The sequence below is a fragment of the Taudactylus pleione genome, unplaced genomic scaffold, assembly GCF_031769625.1.
Source record: "Taudactylus pleione unplaced genomic scaffold, aTauple2 ptg000523l, whole genome shotgun sequence".
Taxonomy (NCBI): Eukaryota; Metazoa; Chordata; class Amphibia; order Anura; family Myobatrachidae; genus Taudactylus; species Taudactylus pleione.
The window spans coordinates 1,404,656-1,423,588 of NW_028284925.1; the positions used below are offsets into that span (position 1 = coordinate 1,404,656).

The 18,933-nt window shown below is 48.0% G+C and overlaps 1 protein-coding gene across 1 annotated transcript in view; it reads right to left on the reverse strand.

The window, feature by feature from the left end:
• LOC148501247 (uncharacterized) overlaps nucleotides 1-18,933 on the reverse strand; it is a 115,028-nt gene that overhangs the window by 60,054 nt on the left and 36,041 nt on the right. Inside the window, exon 2 of the mRNA XM_088450756.1 lies at nucleotides 6,648-6,986. Within this exon, the coding sequence (XP_088306882.1) occupies nucleotides 6,648-6,986 (339 nt within the window). The remainder of the gene's footprint in view (nucleotides 1-6,647; nucleotides 6,987-18,933) is intronic.

Genomic DNA, 18,933 nt, shown 5'->3' on the forward strand with positions numbered 1-18,933 from the left:
AATAGCCGAATTGAATCCGTCAGTTCAGGTAAAAATTGTAAAATCCCTCAAGACTCCCATTGCCAGCAATGGCGAGTAGCTAATCCCGAGTAGGACGGACAGGGGTAACAGACAAGACAGGACAGTACATGAGACAAGACAAAAACCAGGCAAGCATAAAATATAAACGTAACCGGAACAGACTGTGAAATGACTTTAAACAAAGGGCCTTCATGCCTAGGTCGAATGTAACCTTTATAACTATCCGATTTCCAACGTCCTAGGGCCTTAATTTCTGATGCCGAGAAACCCGCAGCTGCCGCCGAAGTTGCGGCTCCGATCAGAAACGAGTGTGTACCAAAATCTTGAGGCGGGAGGCCTAAAACTGATACACACCTCTTCAAAAACCAACCAAACTGGTATTTGGTAAGCGGAGTCCTGTCCATATGCATGAGTCATGAACCAGGAACATCCGGCCGCAATAACTCATACCGCATAGCTAGTGCCACGGGGCAGATCTGTTCGTCCCTAGATGGACCCAACGAGATCCACCCACCCCTACCAGTCTGGTCGGTCTTCGACTGCCGAATCCTACAGAGAACAGACCTCTCACTGACCAGGATATCCGAGAGGAGCATGGCGGCATCAACCCATTTGGATGATGCCACCAGCTCCGATACCCTCAAGGTGCCGTGAAAAGCCTCCGAAAACACCACTTGAATCAGGACCGCCTCATACGCAGTAAGAGCCACTCCGAGAACCGCCCCTAATACTGCCGGAAGCAGATGAGCGTCCACAGGTCTCCTACGGTCAGCTACTGGCCGGGAGACCCGTGCCCAACCCTTTAAAGCCTTCACTATCAGAAAACTTTTAGTAAAGTCAGGTTGGCCCTTCAATTTACAATAAAATGCAATGCCCCCCAAAGAGCGCGTAACAGAAGCCCTGGATCTGCCAGCCAAACGGAGACTCCAAATAAAAGAAAGCATCGAACGATGCTGACTCTTACCTGCCTGTTTGCTGCTACGGGAATAATCTTCCCATTCATTCCATGCCTGCCGATATGCTCGCAACGTGGAGGGGGCTAAAGACTGTTCTGCTTAGCCCTCCATGCCGGCTCGATCACCTGCCAAACATAAGAGGGGCAAAGCACAACGTCAGCACCAGGGCCACAGATCGGGACCTAGCCCACTGGAAACGTGATAACGCATCGTCTATCTCATTCTCCACCCCAGGAACGTGTCTTGCCTTAAACATGATGTTACTGCGCAAACATGTGAGCACAGCTGCGCTAGCAAGCGCAAAACCAGCAGGGAAGCCGCATGTTGCTGATTGTATCGCATGGACCATGCCCAGGTTGTCCCACCTGATAATGATGCTGCGATTGCGTAACCATTCCCCCCAGATTTCCAAGGAAACCATTATGGGAAAGAGTTTGAGAAGGAGTAAGTCCTTAGTCAAACCCTTTCCCACCAATTCTTCCAGCCAACGGCCAACGCACCAGGAGCCATCAAGGTAACATCCGAACCCCGTGGTGCCTGCTGCGTCGGTGAACAGCTGCAGCTGCAAATTGTCAGCGGCTGGAGACATCCACAACCGAACGCCATTAAAATCCCGAAGAAACGAGACCCAGACAGAGAGGTCCTGCTTAATCTCTGAGGATAAACGTAGCAAATGTCTCGGTTAGTGACACCAGCCGTGGCCCTTTCCAATTTACGTGAAAAAGCTCTGCCCATTGGAATTACTTTACAGGCCCAGGAGGGATTGCGCCTGCCGCAGGGTAATTCTACTGGAAGCCGTGCATTCCGCTATGGCATTACTTGACAGGCTTATCGAGAGGAATGCGACAAGAACCCACCGAGGTACAGATCTCGATACCCAGGAATGACAAGGGGAAGGGCCCTCCGTTTTGTCCACAGCAACGGGAACTCCAAATGAAAAAACAGCGCTCGTAAAGAAAACAAAAGATAACTGCATCTGCCTGAACCGGAAGGGCCGACACACAGAAAGTCATCGAGATAGTGGGCTATTCCATGACTACCGCAAAAATTAAATAAATAAATTCCGCGCACCAGTGTAGGAAGGTGCTAAAATGCTCGAAAAACGCACAGGACACAGAACACCCCATAGGCAAGCATTTGTCTATGCAATATCCGTTGTCCAAGCTAAAAACCCATAAACTGGAATGACTCTGGGTGCAAAGGAAGTAGACGAAAAGCTGACTCAACATCTATCTTAGCCATCAGTGCGCCCGGACCATAACACCTAATGACGTCCAAAGCATCGTCAAAAGACTGGTACACCACCGAGGAAACCTCAACTGGTATGGCATAATTTACTGACGAGCCTGGCGGATAAGACAGATGTTGCATGAGCCCTTATTTTCCTGGAATTTTCTTGGGAACCACTCCCACCGGGGAATTCACAAGATCCCTAATGGGGTTTCTGCAAAAGGCCCAGCAATGCGCCTGCGCTAACCTCGCCAGCCACTTTTTCCCTAAGAATGTGAGGCAATTCAAAGGCAGACTTCAAATTTCTAGGCGAATATGTGTCGACATCCCTGCAAATAGGTAAACGAAAACCAAAACTGAAGCCTTTTAACGAAAATTCTGCGTCCTGCAGAACCGGGTACCAACTCAACCATTTTGCTATCGCTGTGACACGGACAGGGGATGGAACTTTACTTAGCACTTGTGCCTTTTGCTGGCTGTGCAGGCTGCTGCTGGGCACCCCCCTTGAAACACTTGGCAACTGGGTGATTGCCACCACATCGCAAGCAGAGGTGACGAAAACGACATTTTAATGTGGAATTATTAAAGGCGAAGCATTTTCCCCAGACGCCTGCTGTTAGCCCTGACGAACTGAACTAGCTGCTTTGCACGCGTTGTACCCCTCATAGGCAGGACGCGAAGGCTGCGTGACCTCCAGCAATGTATATTTGTCGAAGTAGGAGCATAGCTGAGAATGGAGCTTCCCGGTGATAGCTGCTTGGGGCAGTGATTGCAATAATAAGCTGTGCACCCTGTAGAAATTCACTGTAGCACATGTATTCTGTCTATTTTGTAAGTTAAATGCTCAGAATACAGTATATAATACAATCTCCTCTATTGGCTGATAATAATGATTCAAAGGAGATAAAAGCTAGATCTTAGGTGCTATAGATAAATAAAGCAGTGTCAAAGCCATTACCCCTTACTGTCATATAACGCATCACTAAAGCATTCTATTCCCCCAATGATACCTCAATGCCCAGCATAATACTGACACTGTTTGCTGCAACTGTTTTCTACCATTAAGAGGGCATAATCAGCACTTAGACCATCTATAAAATACATCATACGAATGTACTGAATGATATAATTCTGGCATATACAGGACCAGCAAACACAGTAAGTAATTATATGTAGAAGTAGAGCCATCCTGTCTGAGCTGGATCTTTTTATTTCATGTGCCGGCTCCTTTACAGATCATATGAGCAAGTTGGGGAATCTGGGAGAGGGCAGAAAAAGAAACCATGCACTGTCCTGGACACAGATGCACAGATTGGTCCCCCTATGTACTGGATGGTGTATTATCCAGTATTAATAATTGATCCAATAGGTGATCCATATCAGTGCACCCCGTACAGTGCATGTTTTCCAGATCTAGTTGGTGCACAACAATATTCATTACTGGCTTTTTAACTTTTTCTACTGGCTGACACATTTAAAAGATCAACAGGGACTGTAGTGCTAGTTATTTCATTTGTGACACTGAGGGGATCCTAAAAAACATGCAACTTTAGTATTATATGCTATTTCTATTGTAGTCATCATGGTGTGGGCTGAGGGGGGGTTCAGGCAAGGCACTCATAAACCCCTCCTGCATTTGCCTATAGTGCTGGCCATTGCAGCCACAAAGATAATATTGACCAGGGGCATTAAGGACTAAAGGGAAGCACCCCTCCCCCACACTGGCACACCTTCCACAAAGCTGCTGCAGCCTGAGGGGGGATAGAACTATCAATAGGGAAACCACACCTGCAGCTCCTAATAACATGGGGGCACTGTGGAGCCAGGGACCAGGGTCTGGGGAGGCTCATTACTAGGCAGGACATAGCTACACCCACCCCCAGCAGAACAGGAAATCAGAAAAGACAGTGATTGAGGACAGAAAGGAAAAGTAAAAGCAATGATATGAAGTAAATGAAAAGAGACTAAATACAATAAGGAAAAGGAGGAGAGAAGAAGGAGAAGAAGGAGAAGCACTAAGAGAGTTTTATTAAGGAAAATGACAACTGACAAAATGCACTTCCCTGTCCTGGAGGAATCTGGAACAAAGAGGCTTTGGCCCTCACTTCTAGCCCCTTATATAATGTCTCTATTGAAAACCCGCCCCTGCTAACGATAGGCTAACTCTAAACAGTAATTTGCATACATGCCGGCCCCCATCCTAGAGGTTTAACACACCTCTTTTCTTATGCAATCTTTCGGTTTCACTAGTTGAAATCATACTTACCAACTCTCCCTGATTGTTAGGGAGACTCCCTGGAATAACAGCAATCTCCCTGACTCCCTGAAGAGCCTAGTAATCTCCCTGATTGCACCTTACCCCCATTATTTAGCTGTTATATACATTGGGGGAAAAAGAAATGAAAGTTAAATACAGTCAAATGGTATAATATTAATTAGTGCCATGTCACTGTATTGGTTATAAGGCACAATGATCCCTATGGCTACATGTATTTTCACATAGGGTTTCTGATGGCCACTTATATGAAACCCCTTGTAAAACACAATACATGAGCAAGGCCTGAAAGTATCGGTGTGTTTTCATAAAAAAATAGATCTAAGAAACTATGAGTCTCGTTTACATTTGGATGTAAGTCAGTATTATGACACGCCTCTCAGATGTAGCAGTACACGCCCCTCAGATGTATGACACGCCTCTCAGATGTAGCAGTACACGCCCCTCAGATGTATGACACGCCTCTCAGATGTAGCAGTACACGCCCATTACATGTATGACATGCCCCTCAGATGTAGCAGTACACACCCCTCAGATGTATGACACGCCTCTCAGATGTAGCAGTACACGCCCCTCAGATGTATGACACGCCTCTCAGATGTAGCAGTACACGCCCCTCAGATGTATGACACGCCTCTCAGATGTAGCAGTACACGCCCCTCAGATGTATGACACGCCTCTCAGATGTAGCAGTACACGCCCATTACATGTATGACACGCCCCTCAGATGTAGAAGGACACGCCCACTTTACCGCCGTGCTTATTGGTGCTGCTTTCACACTCTCCCCGACATGCTTTTTCAAAGTAGGCACGTGTGGTTTAAATTTTTCACTATACTATGGGTTCTGTTTGAGGGGAGATGAATTTTAATATTTCTAAATAATAAGTTATGTTTTATTATACACCAATTTAACTTGATCAGTGCACCAACCAACTACCTCTTTCTTGTTTATGTAAAGTTTTATATGCTACATTAATATGAAAATGACATTTAAAGTGGAAGAAACCAGTCTTGATTTACATGAAGAGGTTTCCAAATTTAGGTGCATATTTATCAAAACCTCGGAATGGCTGATCGCACATGCTTGGTACACAAACGGCCCGTGCAAAGTAATGCCGTGGGGTCCCGAAGGAGAAGTGAGGTAAACAATCACTTCTAACATATCACATGTGGCTTGTTTTGTATTACTCGTCGTTGTGGTATATTATGGTGTGTTTTGTAATACTCTTTGTTGCAGTATATTATGGTGTGTTTTGTAGTACACTTTGTTGCAGTGTATTGTGGTGTATTTTGTAGTACTCTTTGTTGCAATATATTATGGTGTGTTTTGTAGTACTCTTTGTTGCAATATATTATGGTGTGTTTTGTAGTACTCTTTGTTGCAGTATATTATGGTGTGTTTTGTAGTACTCTTTGTTGCAGTATATTATGGTGTGTTTTGTAGTACTCTTTGTTGCAGTGTATTGTGGTGTGTTTTGTAGTACTCTTTGTTGCAGTATATTATGGTGTGTTTTGTAGTATTCTTTGTTGCAGTATATTATGGTGTGTTTTGTAGTACTCTTTGTTGCAGTGTATTGTGGTGTGTTTTGTAGTACTCTTTGTTGCAGTATATTATGGTGTGTTTTGTAGTACTCTTTGTTGCTGTGTATTGTGGTGTGTTTTGTAGTACTCTTTGTTGCAGTGTATTGTGGTGTGTTTTGTTACTTTAGTCACTAATATTATATATATTTATAGCAGTCATCATTATCAAATTTCGAGATGATTCAAGCAGCCTTGTCCAGCAAAAAACTGATGATGATGATTATGTATCTTTGCTCATGGTAAATCTATACGTCAGACGAGAGCTGATAATAATAATGACTGGTGTATCTGTGCGTTATGCGCTCTGTGTTAGGTTACACTATGTAAAGATGAGTACAGCTGTAAATACAGAGATAAATAAACATCCTGTATGTGCATCATCACCTGTAACTGGACAGCCTGAGCTGTACCTGATATATGACGCCTTCGGGAGATGCTGAGGAACATTCCTGTTGCTGCTCGCAGCGTATACATAGTACATACTGCTTCACACTCCTGTTTTATTCCACATTAGGCAGTGACCGGGTCACTATACAGCTATCTACATACAGAGAGTGTAATAAAGGGGCCTTGTGTACTATACCTGATACATGGAGCGTCCATGAGTTGGTAATGACTCCCACTGTTGTTGTTGTTATGTCACAAGTGTAATTCCCAGAGTCACTGGACTGAGCGGCTGTTATGAGGAGTGTGAGCGGCTGCTGGGGGCTCAGGAAGGAGATTCTGGGGTCTGTGATGTTTGATGTTTTGTTATTCATCGTTACAGCAAATAGCAGAATGTGCACATTATTTTCTTTCCTCCATGTAATTTGTGTTGTGTAATTTCTATGTACTGTTATGTTGTCGTCCTCCAGGCAGCGCAGGGTCACCGTGTCCCCAGCAGAATGTGATACATTGCGGACAGGAGGCGCCGGGACCAGATCTGTAATCAAATATAAAAAACACATTTTTATTTCCAGCACATAGAGGTGTATCACGTGTATTTATCATGTAATCATGTAGTAAGTAGCAATTCATACTAACACAGAATCCCTGTTCAGTAAATGCATGTTATAAGGGAGAGTGAGGAGCAGTTATACACAGACTTTCAGGGCCGGCTCGAGGCATGTTCGACCAGTGCGGTCGAACAGGGGCACCACCCCATAGAGGGTGCACCCCTCCCAACATCCCGATATCAGCGGGACAGCACTGTGCCATACTTGCCGACAATCTGGCTGCTCCTTCCGGGAGGGAGAAGCCAGATCGGCAGAACAGGGGGCGTGGCTGGCAAAAGGGGGCGGGTCCAAAGGAGCTGAGGTCGAGTTTGCAGGCGTGACAGGGGGCGGGGCCACGTGATCACGTCATTTTAGCCCCACCCCCGCTACACAATGCAGAAAAAAAGGCATTGCAAAGCAGGGGGCGGGGCCAAAATGACGCGAATCGCGTCAGCGGCCCCCGCTGCGGGGGTTAATCAGGTAATGGGGAGGGGGGGTCGGGGGATCGGCAGCAGGCGGGAGGCTTGCCTGCCTTTCTGGGGGGCGGGAGCTGCACCCGTTTATCGGGAGGCTCCCGCCCGAATCGGGAGGGTAGGCAACCCTGCACTGTGCTGCTGTTTCACCCATGGGCCGAAGGGTGGACTGGTCGGGAGGTTGGACACCCCCACCACCGCAGCGGTGCCGGACCCCAGAGTAGCTGAATTCAGTGCCGGGGGAGTGCTGGGGGAAGCCCAGCTAGTGATGAAGTGCTGTGCTCACCCCCTGCCTGACGTTACACGGGAGCATGCCATGTGGGCACGCCCCCAAATAACGTCATTTAGGGGGTGTGGCCTTCGGTCGCGTGCAACTTGGGGACGACAACTACCCATGCTGCACAGGGTGTGGCTACCCCTGGGGCCGGCCCTGCAGACTTAGGACACATAATGATAACCTAGGCTCATGTCTGGGTCCCAGTGGGCACTGATTGGCCAGGGTTACACTAGGCCCTTTTTATTTTGCTGTTTTACAAATAGAGGTGAGAAGGAATCCCAAATTCATGTTGCCCAGGGCCTATGGGGTCTTAGATACAAGAGGTGCCTGAAATGATCAAAACTCTCCCCCAGAATAATGGTCTTGGTCTGCTTTCATTTTCCGTGTTTTGCCGGCATGATTTACCCTCCATTTTTCTTTGCGGATTTTCTCTTTCATGTGGTTTTCTCCCATTATATACCCCAACAGCGCCATACAGCAGGACATATAGATGCCATTTATGTCCCCCAGCCCAGGGCCATTTCTATGCTGGGGCAGCAGACACTGTGCACTGGGGACACCAGACAAAAGGGGATCCTAGTAGACAGAACTATCCTGGTGTCATGGATGTGGGTGTGGCTCAGTGGGTGGGGCTCAGTGGGTGGGGCTCAGTGGGTGGGGGTCAGTGGGTGTGGCTCAGTGAGTGGGGGTCAGTGGGTGGGGCTTATTGTTGTGTTTATACTTTAGAAGTACCCAGTTATCATTGCTACACCGTAACGACAATACACTAACGTTTCATAAACGTTCCCAGCTTTTCCCATTGTTGATATCTATTTAAGTGTGCTCTAAGAATTGTGATTGGCTGATGATCATGATCCTCTTGGAGTTCATTCATAACATACATATGGCGATCGGGTGCCCCCCACTCCCCCTTGGCATCTTACAACCCCGCCCCAAAATTGTGTACTTTTTACAGCCTGTTCCTGCTTTCCAGTGTATAAGGGCAGGAAGGACATATACTGTAAGCAGATAAGGCAGCTCACTCTGTGTATAAGGGCAGGAAGGACATATACTGTAAGCAGATAAGGCAGCTCACTCTGTGTATAAGGGCAGGAAGGACATGTACTGTAAGCAGATAAGGCAGCTCACTCTGTGTATAAGGGCAGGAAGGACATGTACTGTAAGCAGATAAGGCAGCTCACTCTGTGTATAAGGGCAGGAAGGACATATACTGTATGCAGGAGAGGGCCCAGATAAGGCAGCTCACTCTGTGTATAAGGGCAGGAAGGACATATACTGCAAGCAGATAAGGCAGCTCACTGTGTATAAGAGCAGGAAGGACATATACTGCAAGCAGATAAGGCAGCTCACTCTGTGTATAAGGGCAGGAAGGACATATACTGCAAGCAGATAAGGCAGCTCACTCTGTGTATAAGGGCAGGAAGGACATATACTGTAAGCAGATAAGGCAGCTCACTCTGTGTATAAGGGCAGGAAGGACATATACTGTAAGCAGATAAGGCAGCTCACTCTGTGTATAAGGGCAGGAAGGACATATACTGTAAGCAGATAAGGCAGCTCACTCTGTGTATAAGGGCAGGAAGGACATGTACTGTAAGCAGATGAGGCAGCTCACTCTGTGTATAAGGGCAGGAAGGACATATACTGTAAGCAGATGAGGCAGCTCACTCTGTGTATAAGGGCAGGAAGGACATGTACTGTAAGCAGATAAGGCAGCTCACTCTGTGTATAAGGGCAGGAAGGACATGTACTGTATGCAGGAGAGGGCCCAGATAAGGCAGCTCACTCTGTGTATAAGGGCAGGAAGGACATGTACTGTAAGCAGATGAGGCAGCTCACTCTGTGTATAAGGGCAGGAAGGACATGTACTGTAAGCAGATGAGGCAGTTCACTCTGTGTATAAGGGCAGGAAGGACATGTACTGTAAGCAGATAAGGCAGCTCACTCTGTGTATAAGGGCAGGAAGGACATGTACTGTAAGCAGATAAGGCAGCTCACTCTGTGTATATGGGCAGGAAGGACATGTACTGTATGCAGATAAGGCAGCTCACTCTGTGTATAAGGGCAGGAAGGACATATACTGTAAGCAGATAAGGCAGCTCACTCTGTGTATAAGGGCAGGAAGGACATATACTGTAAGCAGATAAGGCAGCTCACTCTGTGTATAAGGGCAGGAAGGACATATACTGTATGCAGATAAGGCAGCTCACTCTGTGTATAAGGGCAGGAAGGACATGTACTGTAAGCAGATAAGGCAGCTCACTCTGTGTATAAGGGCAGGAAGGACATGTACTGTATGCAGATAAAGCAGCTCACTCTGTGTATAAGGGCAGGAAGGACATATACTGTATGCAGGAGAGGGCCCAGATAAGGCAGATCACTCTGTGTATAAGGGCAGGAAGGACATATACTGTATGCAGATGAGGCAGCTCACTCTGTGTATAAGGGCAGGAAGGACATGTACTGTAAGCAGATAAGGCAGCTCACTCTGTATAAGGGCAGGAAGGACATGTACTGCAAGCAGATGAGGCAGCTCACTCTGTGTATAAGGGCAGGAAGGACATGTACTGTAAGCAGATGAGGCAGCTCACTCTGTGTATAAGGGCAGGAAGGACATGTACTGTAAGCAGATGAGGCAGCTCACTCTGTGTATAAGGGCAGGAAGGACATGTACTGTAAGCAGATGAGGCAGCTCACTCTGTGTATAAGGGCAGGAAGGACATATACTGTAAGCAGATAAGGCAGCTCACTCCATACATGCCTACCCTCCCGATTTTTCGGGTAACCCCCCGCACCCCGGAAGGGTAGGCATTTCTCCCGCATTCTGCCCACTTCCTTAAGAAGTGGGCAGAATTAGGAGAATACCTGCGGCAATCGCGGGTCTCCGTGAAGGGGGCGGGGGCTTAAGCTGTGATTCTGCATGAATCATAGCATTTGGCCCCGCCCCCTATGTAAATTGTGCCCAATCACGGCAATTTTACCGTGAGACGCGAATCGTCAAGCCCCGCCCCCGTCGGCCCCCTGCTGCTTCTCTTACCCGGGCTTCTCCCGGGAAGAGAATATTAAAGGTAGGCAACCCTGGCTCACTCTGTGTATAAGGGCAGGAAGGACATGTACTGTAAGCAGATAAGGCAGCTCACTCTGTGTATAAGGGCAGGAAGGACATGTACTGTATGCAGATAAGGCAGCTCACTCTGTGTATAAGGGCAGGAAGGACATGTACTGCAAGCAGATGAGGCAGCTCACTCTGTGTATAAGGGCAGGAAGGACATGTACTGTAAGCAGATAAGGCAGCTCACTCTGTGTATAAGGGCAGGAAGGACATGTACTGTAAGCAGATAAGGCAGCTCACTCTGTGTATAAGGGCAGGAAGGACATACTGTAAGCAGATAAGGCAGCTCACTCTGTGTATAAGGGCAGGAAGGACATGTACTGTAAGCAGATGAGGCAGCTCACTCTGTGTATAAGGGCAGTAAGAACATATACTGTAAGCAGATAAGGCAGCTCACTCTGTGTATAAGGGCAGGAAGGACATGTACTGTAAGCAGATAAGGCAGCTCACTCTGTGTATAAGGGCAGGAAGGACATGTACTGTAGGCAGATAAGGCAGCTCACTCTGTGTATAAGGGCAGGAAGGACATGTACTGTAAGCAGATAAGGCAGCTCACTCTGTGTATAAGGGCAGGAAGGACATGTACTGTAGGCAGATAAGGTAGCTCACTCTGTGTATAAGGGCAGGAAGGACATATACTGTATGCAGGAGAGGGCCCAGATAAGGCAGCTCACTCTGTGTATAAGGGCAGGAAGGACATATACTGCAAGCAGATAAGGCAGCTCACTGTGTATAAGAGCAGGAAGGACATATACTGCAAGCAGATAAGGCAGCTCACTCTGTGTATAAGGGCAGGAAGGACATATACTGCAAGCAGATAAGGCAGCTCACTCTGTGTATAAGGGCAGGAAGGACATATACTGTAAGCAGATGAGGTAGCTAACTCTGTGTATAAGGGCAGGAAGGACATGTACTGTAAGCAGATGAGGCAGCTCACTCTGTGTATAAGGGCAGGAAGGACATATACTGTAAGCAGATGAGGTAGCTAACTCTGTGTATAAGGGCAGGAAGGACATATACTGTAAGCAGATGAGGCAGCTCACTCTGTGTATAAGGGCAGGAAGGACATATACTGTATGCAGGAGAGGGCCCAGATAAGGCAGCTCACTCTGTGTATAAGGGCAGGAAGGACATATACTGCAAGCAGATAAGGCAGCTCACTGTGTATAAGAGCAGGAAGGACATATACTGCAAGCAGATAAGGCAGCTCACTCTGTGTATAAGGGCAGGAAGGACATATACTGCAAGCAGATAAGGCAGCTCACTCTGTGTATAAGGGCAGGAAGGACATATACTGTAAGCAGATGAGGTAGCTAACTCTGTGTATAAGGGCAGGAAGGACATGTACTGTAAGCAGATGAGGCAGCTCACTCTGTGTATAAGGGCAGGAAGGACATATACTGTAAGCAGATGAGGTAGCTAACTCTGTGTATAAGGGCAGGAAGGACATATACTGTAAGCAGATGAGGCAGCTCACTCTGTGTATAAGGGCAGGAAGGACATATACTGTATGCAGGAGAGGGCCCAGATAAGGCAGCTCACTCTGTGTATAAGGGCAGGAAGGACATATACTGTAAGCAGATAAGGCAGCTTACTCTGTGTATAAGGGCAGGAAGGACATATACTGTAAGCAGATAAGGCAGCTCACTCTTGGTGCGAGGGAAACATGACCCATTATAATGCAGTGTGTGCATCACATTGTGCTGGAGACAGAACTGTGTATTGGACATTAATTGAGAAACCGAAAGATTGCATAAGAAAAGAGGTGTTTTAAACCTCTAGGATGGGGGCAGGCATGTATGCAAATTACTTGTGGGAGTTAGCCTATGGCAAGCAGGGGCGGGTTTGTAACAGGAACATTATATAGTGGGCTAAAAGTGTGGGCCAAAGCCTCTTTGTTCCAGATTCTGGTCAGTAACAGAGATTGTACAGTGTATAAGTGTGATTACATTGGTGATTGTTTTGTTTTGCTTTATTTCTTATTGTATATCTCTATCCCTGCTGTATTCTCTCTCCCTATTCTGCTGTCATTTCTTTCTTCAAACTCTCTTTTTAAACTGATTAAAGCCTGCCCCTGTTGCTGGCCCTGTCCCTCTTGATGCATGCCCCGTCCCCGCCGCTGCGTATCCCCTCCTGCCAACTCTGTTTGGCCATAATGTGAGCAGAGCTCACGCTGGCGCCGTGGAGCAGCCTCTGCAGGCGGATGCTGCTCCCGGCGCCGCAGTTGATAGGATGCAGGGCCCACACCAGCGTAGGGGAACGGCCTCTGCCGCGGCAGATTCCGTTCCCGTTGCGGCTCTTGCCGGGGATCAGCGTCGCGGGGTGGCCCCTGCCGCGTTTGTGGCGGGTGGTGCCCCCAGCGCCATTGCTGATAGGCGGCGGAGTACGCGCCGGCGCCCGGCTCTGCTGAGCCCGGGCCCGGCCGTGGACCATGCTGCAGGAGCAGATAGTCGCGGGCGGGAGCGCACCGTGTCAACGGCACGCGGGCGCGCTCTCACATCCGACACCCGGGACATAACCTCCGGTAAAAGGAGGAGGTCCAGGCAGGGAGGTAGGGCAGAGCCCAGTGTTCATAGAGGGTCATCCTTACCTAGGGGCCTCCCCATTCCCCGCTCACAGAGGGGCGACCGCCATGTTAGTGAGCGGGGGGCGGGGCTTAGTTGACGGGGCAGCCATTTTACAGCCAGTTTGTCCCCAGCTCCTGTTACCGAGTCTGGGGCTCAGGGCCCTAGTGCTAGTGGGATGACGCCAGCTCAGTCAGCCCCTGTAGTTTTGGGTATTGTCGCCCCTCCCCCCATTGCTGCGCAGCCAGAACCCTCAGCCATCGTGTCAGCCTGACCAACTCTGGCTGCTGTGTTTGCCCCATTTTTAGCAGCTCCGCCGGCTGTTAATTTGTCTAGCCACAATGTTGCGCCTGCTAACGTTAACCCCGCAAGGGGGGTCGGAGGTAGAGCAGTTGGCGCAAGCATTGAGAGCTATTGCCCCTAGCTTGGTCCAGCAAAGTGTAGTCACTACTGCACCCTCCCTTCCGATGAGTCAGGGTGCTGGTCAGGGCGGTGCAGATGTTAGGTGGCATGCCGCAGAGGCGGCAGCGGGTGTCCTTTCCCCTTTTTTAGATGACGTCGTCAACGAAGGGGAGCTTGTGGATGAGGATGTCGGAGAAAGGCCGTCTGGATTTTCCTCTGATACCGTGACATCGGAGGGTTCAGGTTGGTCTTTCTCAGACTCTAGTTCTTTGACATCTTCTTTTGCTTCCTCTATCTCTAACGCAGACAGCGCTGGCAGAGTGCGCAAGAGAGCAGCAAAATATGCAAATTTGGAGGCAAGGCGGCGCTCGAGGCGTAGGCATCGCATCCCTAAGCATAAGCTGATAGAGAAGGGTTTGGAAGGTTCTGCAGGGGTTCACTGTGACAACACCGCTGTATTGCGAGGTTTAAGGGCAACTTGCCGCAGTAAGATACGCAAGGGAGTCTATGTGGATATTTTTGCTCTTACGGAGAAAACTAAGAAGGCGTTTAAAGCAGCTAGGGCAAAGGGCGGAATAGGTTTGGAAGCGTTCAAGTCTTACAATAAGGGGTTGTCCGGTTTTTGCATTTTCTTGGCTTGATATTTGGAGACGCGTCCAGAGGAGCACTTGAACGTCATTAGGTACCTGCATTTAATTCACAGCATGCAGTTATCCGCAAGGGTCATGGCTTGGCGCGCTTACGACGAAGAATTTAATCGCAAGCAAGATGGCAGACAGGTGATGGATCTAGGCTGGAAGGAGGTGGAGGTGTGGCTGGAGGTCACACAGCCTTTGCATCCTGCGTATGAGGGGTACAACGTGAACAAAACTGATAGTTTGGTTTGTCAGGGCCAATAGCAGGCGTTTGGGGGCAAATGCTTTGTTTTTAATAATTATACCTGTACGCAGGGACGAAAATGTAGTTTTCATCACCTTTGTTTGCGATGTGGTGGCAACCAGCCAGCTGCCAAGTGTTTCAAAGTGGGTGCCCAGCGGCAACCTGCTCAGCCAGCAAAAGGCGCTAGGGCTAAGTAAAGCTCCATCCCCTGTCCGTGTCACAGCGATTGCGAAATGGTTGATTTGGTACCCGGTCCTGCAGGGCGCAGAATTTTATTTGAAGGGTTTTCATTTACCTATTTGCAGGGATGTTGGCACAGTCTCCCCTAGGAATTTGAAGTCTGCGTTTGAGTTGCCTCACATGCTTAGGGAGAGGGTCGATGGTGAAGTTAGCTTAGGGCGCATGGCGGGTCCTTTTGCAGAAACCCCCATTAGGTATCTTGTTGTTTCCCCGGTGGGTGTGGTTACAAAGAAGATTCCAGGAAAATACAGGCTCATTCAGCATCTCTCTTATCCACCAGGCTCGTCAGTAATGATGCCATACCATTGAGGTTTCCTCGGTGGTGTACCAGTCATTTGACGAAGCTTTGGAAATGGTTAGGTGTTATGATCCGGGCACACTGTTGGCTAGGATAGATGTCGAGTCAGCTTTTCGCCTATTTCCATTACACCCAGAGTCATTCTGATTTATAGGTTTTTGCTTGGACGACGGATATTACATAGACAAGTGCTTGCCTATGGGATGTTCTGTGTCATGTGCGTTTTTTGAGCAATTTAGCACTTTTCTACACTGGTGCGTGGAGTTTTCTTGCGGTGGTCATGGGATAGCCCACTAATGTTTTTTCATCTTTGGAGTTCCCGTTGCTGCGGACAAAATTGAGGGCCCTTCTTGCTTGTCATTTCTAGGTATTGAGATCGACACCTCAGCAGGCGTTTGCCACCTTCCTCTCGACAAGGTCGACAGGTTGCGCAATGCCATTGCAGAGTGCGCGGCTTCCAGTAGAATTACCCTGCGGCAGGTGCAATCCCTCCTGGGCCTGTTAAACTTCGCCTGTAAGGTCATACCAATGGGCAGAGTTTTTTCCACGTAAGCTGGGAAGGGCCACGGCTGGGGTCGCTAAACCGAGACATTTGCTACATTTATCCCCAGAGATTAAGCGGGACCTCTCTGTCTGGGTTTAGTTTCTTCAGGATTTTAATGGCGTTCGGTTGGATGTCTCCAGCCGCTGACAATTTGCGGCTGCAGCTGTTCACCGACGCAGCAGGCGCCACGGGGTTCGGATGCTACCTCGATGGTTCCTGGTGTGTTGGTCGTTGGCTGGAGGAATGGGTGGGAAAGGGTTTGACTAAGGACTTGCTCCTTTTCAAACTTTTCCCATAATGGTTTCCTTTGAAATCTGGGGGAAACGGTTACGCAATCGCAGCATCATTATCAGGTGCGACAACCTGGGCGTGGTCCATGCGACCAGTCAGAAACGTGCGGCTTCCCTGCTGGTTTTGCATTTGCTAGCGCAGCTGGTGCTCACATGTTTGCGCTGTAACATCATGTTTAAGGCACGACACGTTCCTGGGGTGGAGAATGAGATAGCCGATGCGTTGTCAGTGGCCTAAATTCCAATGTTTGGCCCCTGGTGCTGACGCGGCGCTTTGCCCCTCTTATTTTTGACAGGTGATCAAGCCGGCATGGGGGGCTTAGCAGAACAGTCTCTAGCCTTCTCCACATTGCGAGCATACCGTCAGGCATGGAATGAACGGGAAAATTATTCCCGTAGCAGCAGGCAGGTAGATAAGAGTCAGCATCGTTCGATGCTTTCTTTTATTTGGAGTCTCCATTTGGCTGGCAGATCCAGGGCTTCGGTTACGTGCTCTTTGGCAGACATTGCTTTTTATTGTAAGTTGAAGGGACAGCCTGACTTTTTACAAAAAGCGTTCTGATCATGAAGGCTTTAAAGGGTTGGGCACGGGTCTCCCGGCCAGTAGCTGACCGTAGGAAACCTGTGGACGCTCATTTGCTTCCAGCAGTATTGGGGGCAGTTCACGGAGTTGCTCTTACCGAGTACGAGGCGGTCCTGATCCAATTGGCATTTTCAATGGCTTTTCACGGCGCCTGCGGGTATCAGAGCCGGTGGCATCTTCCAAATGGGTTGATGACACCATGCTCCTCTCGGATATCTCGGTCAATGTAAGGTCCGTGCTGTGTTAGGATACGGCGGTCAAAGACCGACCAGGCTGGTAAGGTTGGTGGATCTCGTTGAGTACGTCTAAGGACGAACGGATCTGCCTTGTGGCACTAGCTATGTGCTACGCATGTCCCTGGTTCATGGCTAATGCATTTGGACAAGGACTCCGCTTACCAAATACCAGTTTGGTTGGTTTGGATAGGTTTAGTCCTCCTGCCTCAGGATTTTGGTACACACCCGTTTCGGATCGGAGCCGCAACTTCGGCGGCAGCTGCGGGTTTCTCGGCATCAGCACTTAAGGCCCTGGGATGTTGGAAATCGGATAGTTTTATAAAGTTACATTAGACCTAGGCGTTAAGGTCCTCTGTTTAAAATCATGTCACAGTGTGTTCTGGTGACGTTTATATTTTATGCTTGCCTGCTTTTTTGTCTTGTCTCATGTACTGTCTTGTCTTGTCTTGTTTGTTACCCTTGTCCATCCTACTCGGGATTAGCTACTCGCCATTGCTGGCAATGGGAGTCTTGAGGGATTTTACAATTTTTACCTGAACTGACGGATTCAATTCGGCTATTCTCAATCATTTAATTTGGTCATAGTCCATCCCTCAGCAGGTTTTTATTTTACCTCTTGCCGAGTTCACCTGTTTTTTCCCAATTCCCCCCCACCCATTCTTCCCCTTTGTGTCTTCTGTTTGTCTTAGCCACTTTAAATAGTAAAGTCGGCGACCAATAGAAAATTTTTCTTTTTGGCAGATACTCACTTATGTTCTATCAGATCCCACTAATACACCATAAAATTTTATTGTTTTATGACAATTACTAATTTTTTATTTACTGCTTTCCTCCACCTTTAGGATTGCTCTTTGACACGCAGGACATTTGGGTTATAGGCCACTCATATATTTTCTGGGCTGCTAGGTTTATGAGTTCAGATCAAGCTCCAATTTTTGAATATTCAGCTAGGGTCCGTTGGATAGTTTCCAGAGGTATGAGATGGCATTCCTTTTGTCCTAAACTGTTAGAGAATGCAAGGCTTTTTGGTAGGCCACGTATTTTGGTGGCTTATTTAAGAGGCAACGACTTAGGGCAGAGGTCCACTGTAGAATTACGAGTTGATATTGTCAACGATTTGGCGAGGGTGCTATCGGCCTGGCCCTTGTGTAAATTAATTTGGTCTTGCATTGTACCTCGACAGGTCTGGCGTGGGGTTAGGAGTTTTCCTGCTAATGACGAAGCTAGGAAGAAACTTAATTTCGCAGTTGCCAAATTTGTGATGGCCAATTATGGCCGTGTCATTTACCATAAGAACATTCAATTTCGATTTAGTTATATGTATAGACCTGATGGAGTTCATTTAACAGAGGAGGGTTTGTCATTGTTTATTGGGGATCTTTTTGAGGAGTTGGCGTTATTGGGGTAGTACTTGGTATGGTGGCGGTGCGGCGGTTCTATAAGCAGAACCTTGCTGTGGCGGGAAAGAACAGCAGGTCGCCAGTCCGGGTGCAATTATGATTTAAGGGCGCTCCCTTCGTTGACTGCTAGTTGGCTGTACCAACCTAACGGGGGGCAGTATCACCACCTAAACGGGTGGGAAGTCAAGATGGGGGTGAGCGTTACCTTTTGTTGTTGACATGATTTACATGGTTATGTGTATGCACTCTGGGCGATCTACGCCTGCTATGCCTTTTGTTGTTTGTGTGTGGGCATAGCAGATTTGGCTGATTTCTGGCCGTCCTTTCTTTGCCACCATACATCCTTAAATAAATAATAATTATTATTGCTCCAATAAATCGCCATCAAGTTATCTGCCAAATCCATGTCTCAGTGTCTTTATTTTATCTTAGTATGATAAGTGGTTTGCACACATGACAACACCTCATCCGATAGAAGGTTTAATGACCTTATAATTATGGGTCTGACCATGTTGTGGTACTGTGTGTAATATGTAGTAACTGTATATACAGCCCAAGCGTACGCTCCCACCGGAGCAGTCCCATGGTGTGGGACTG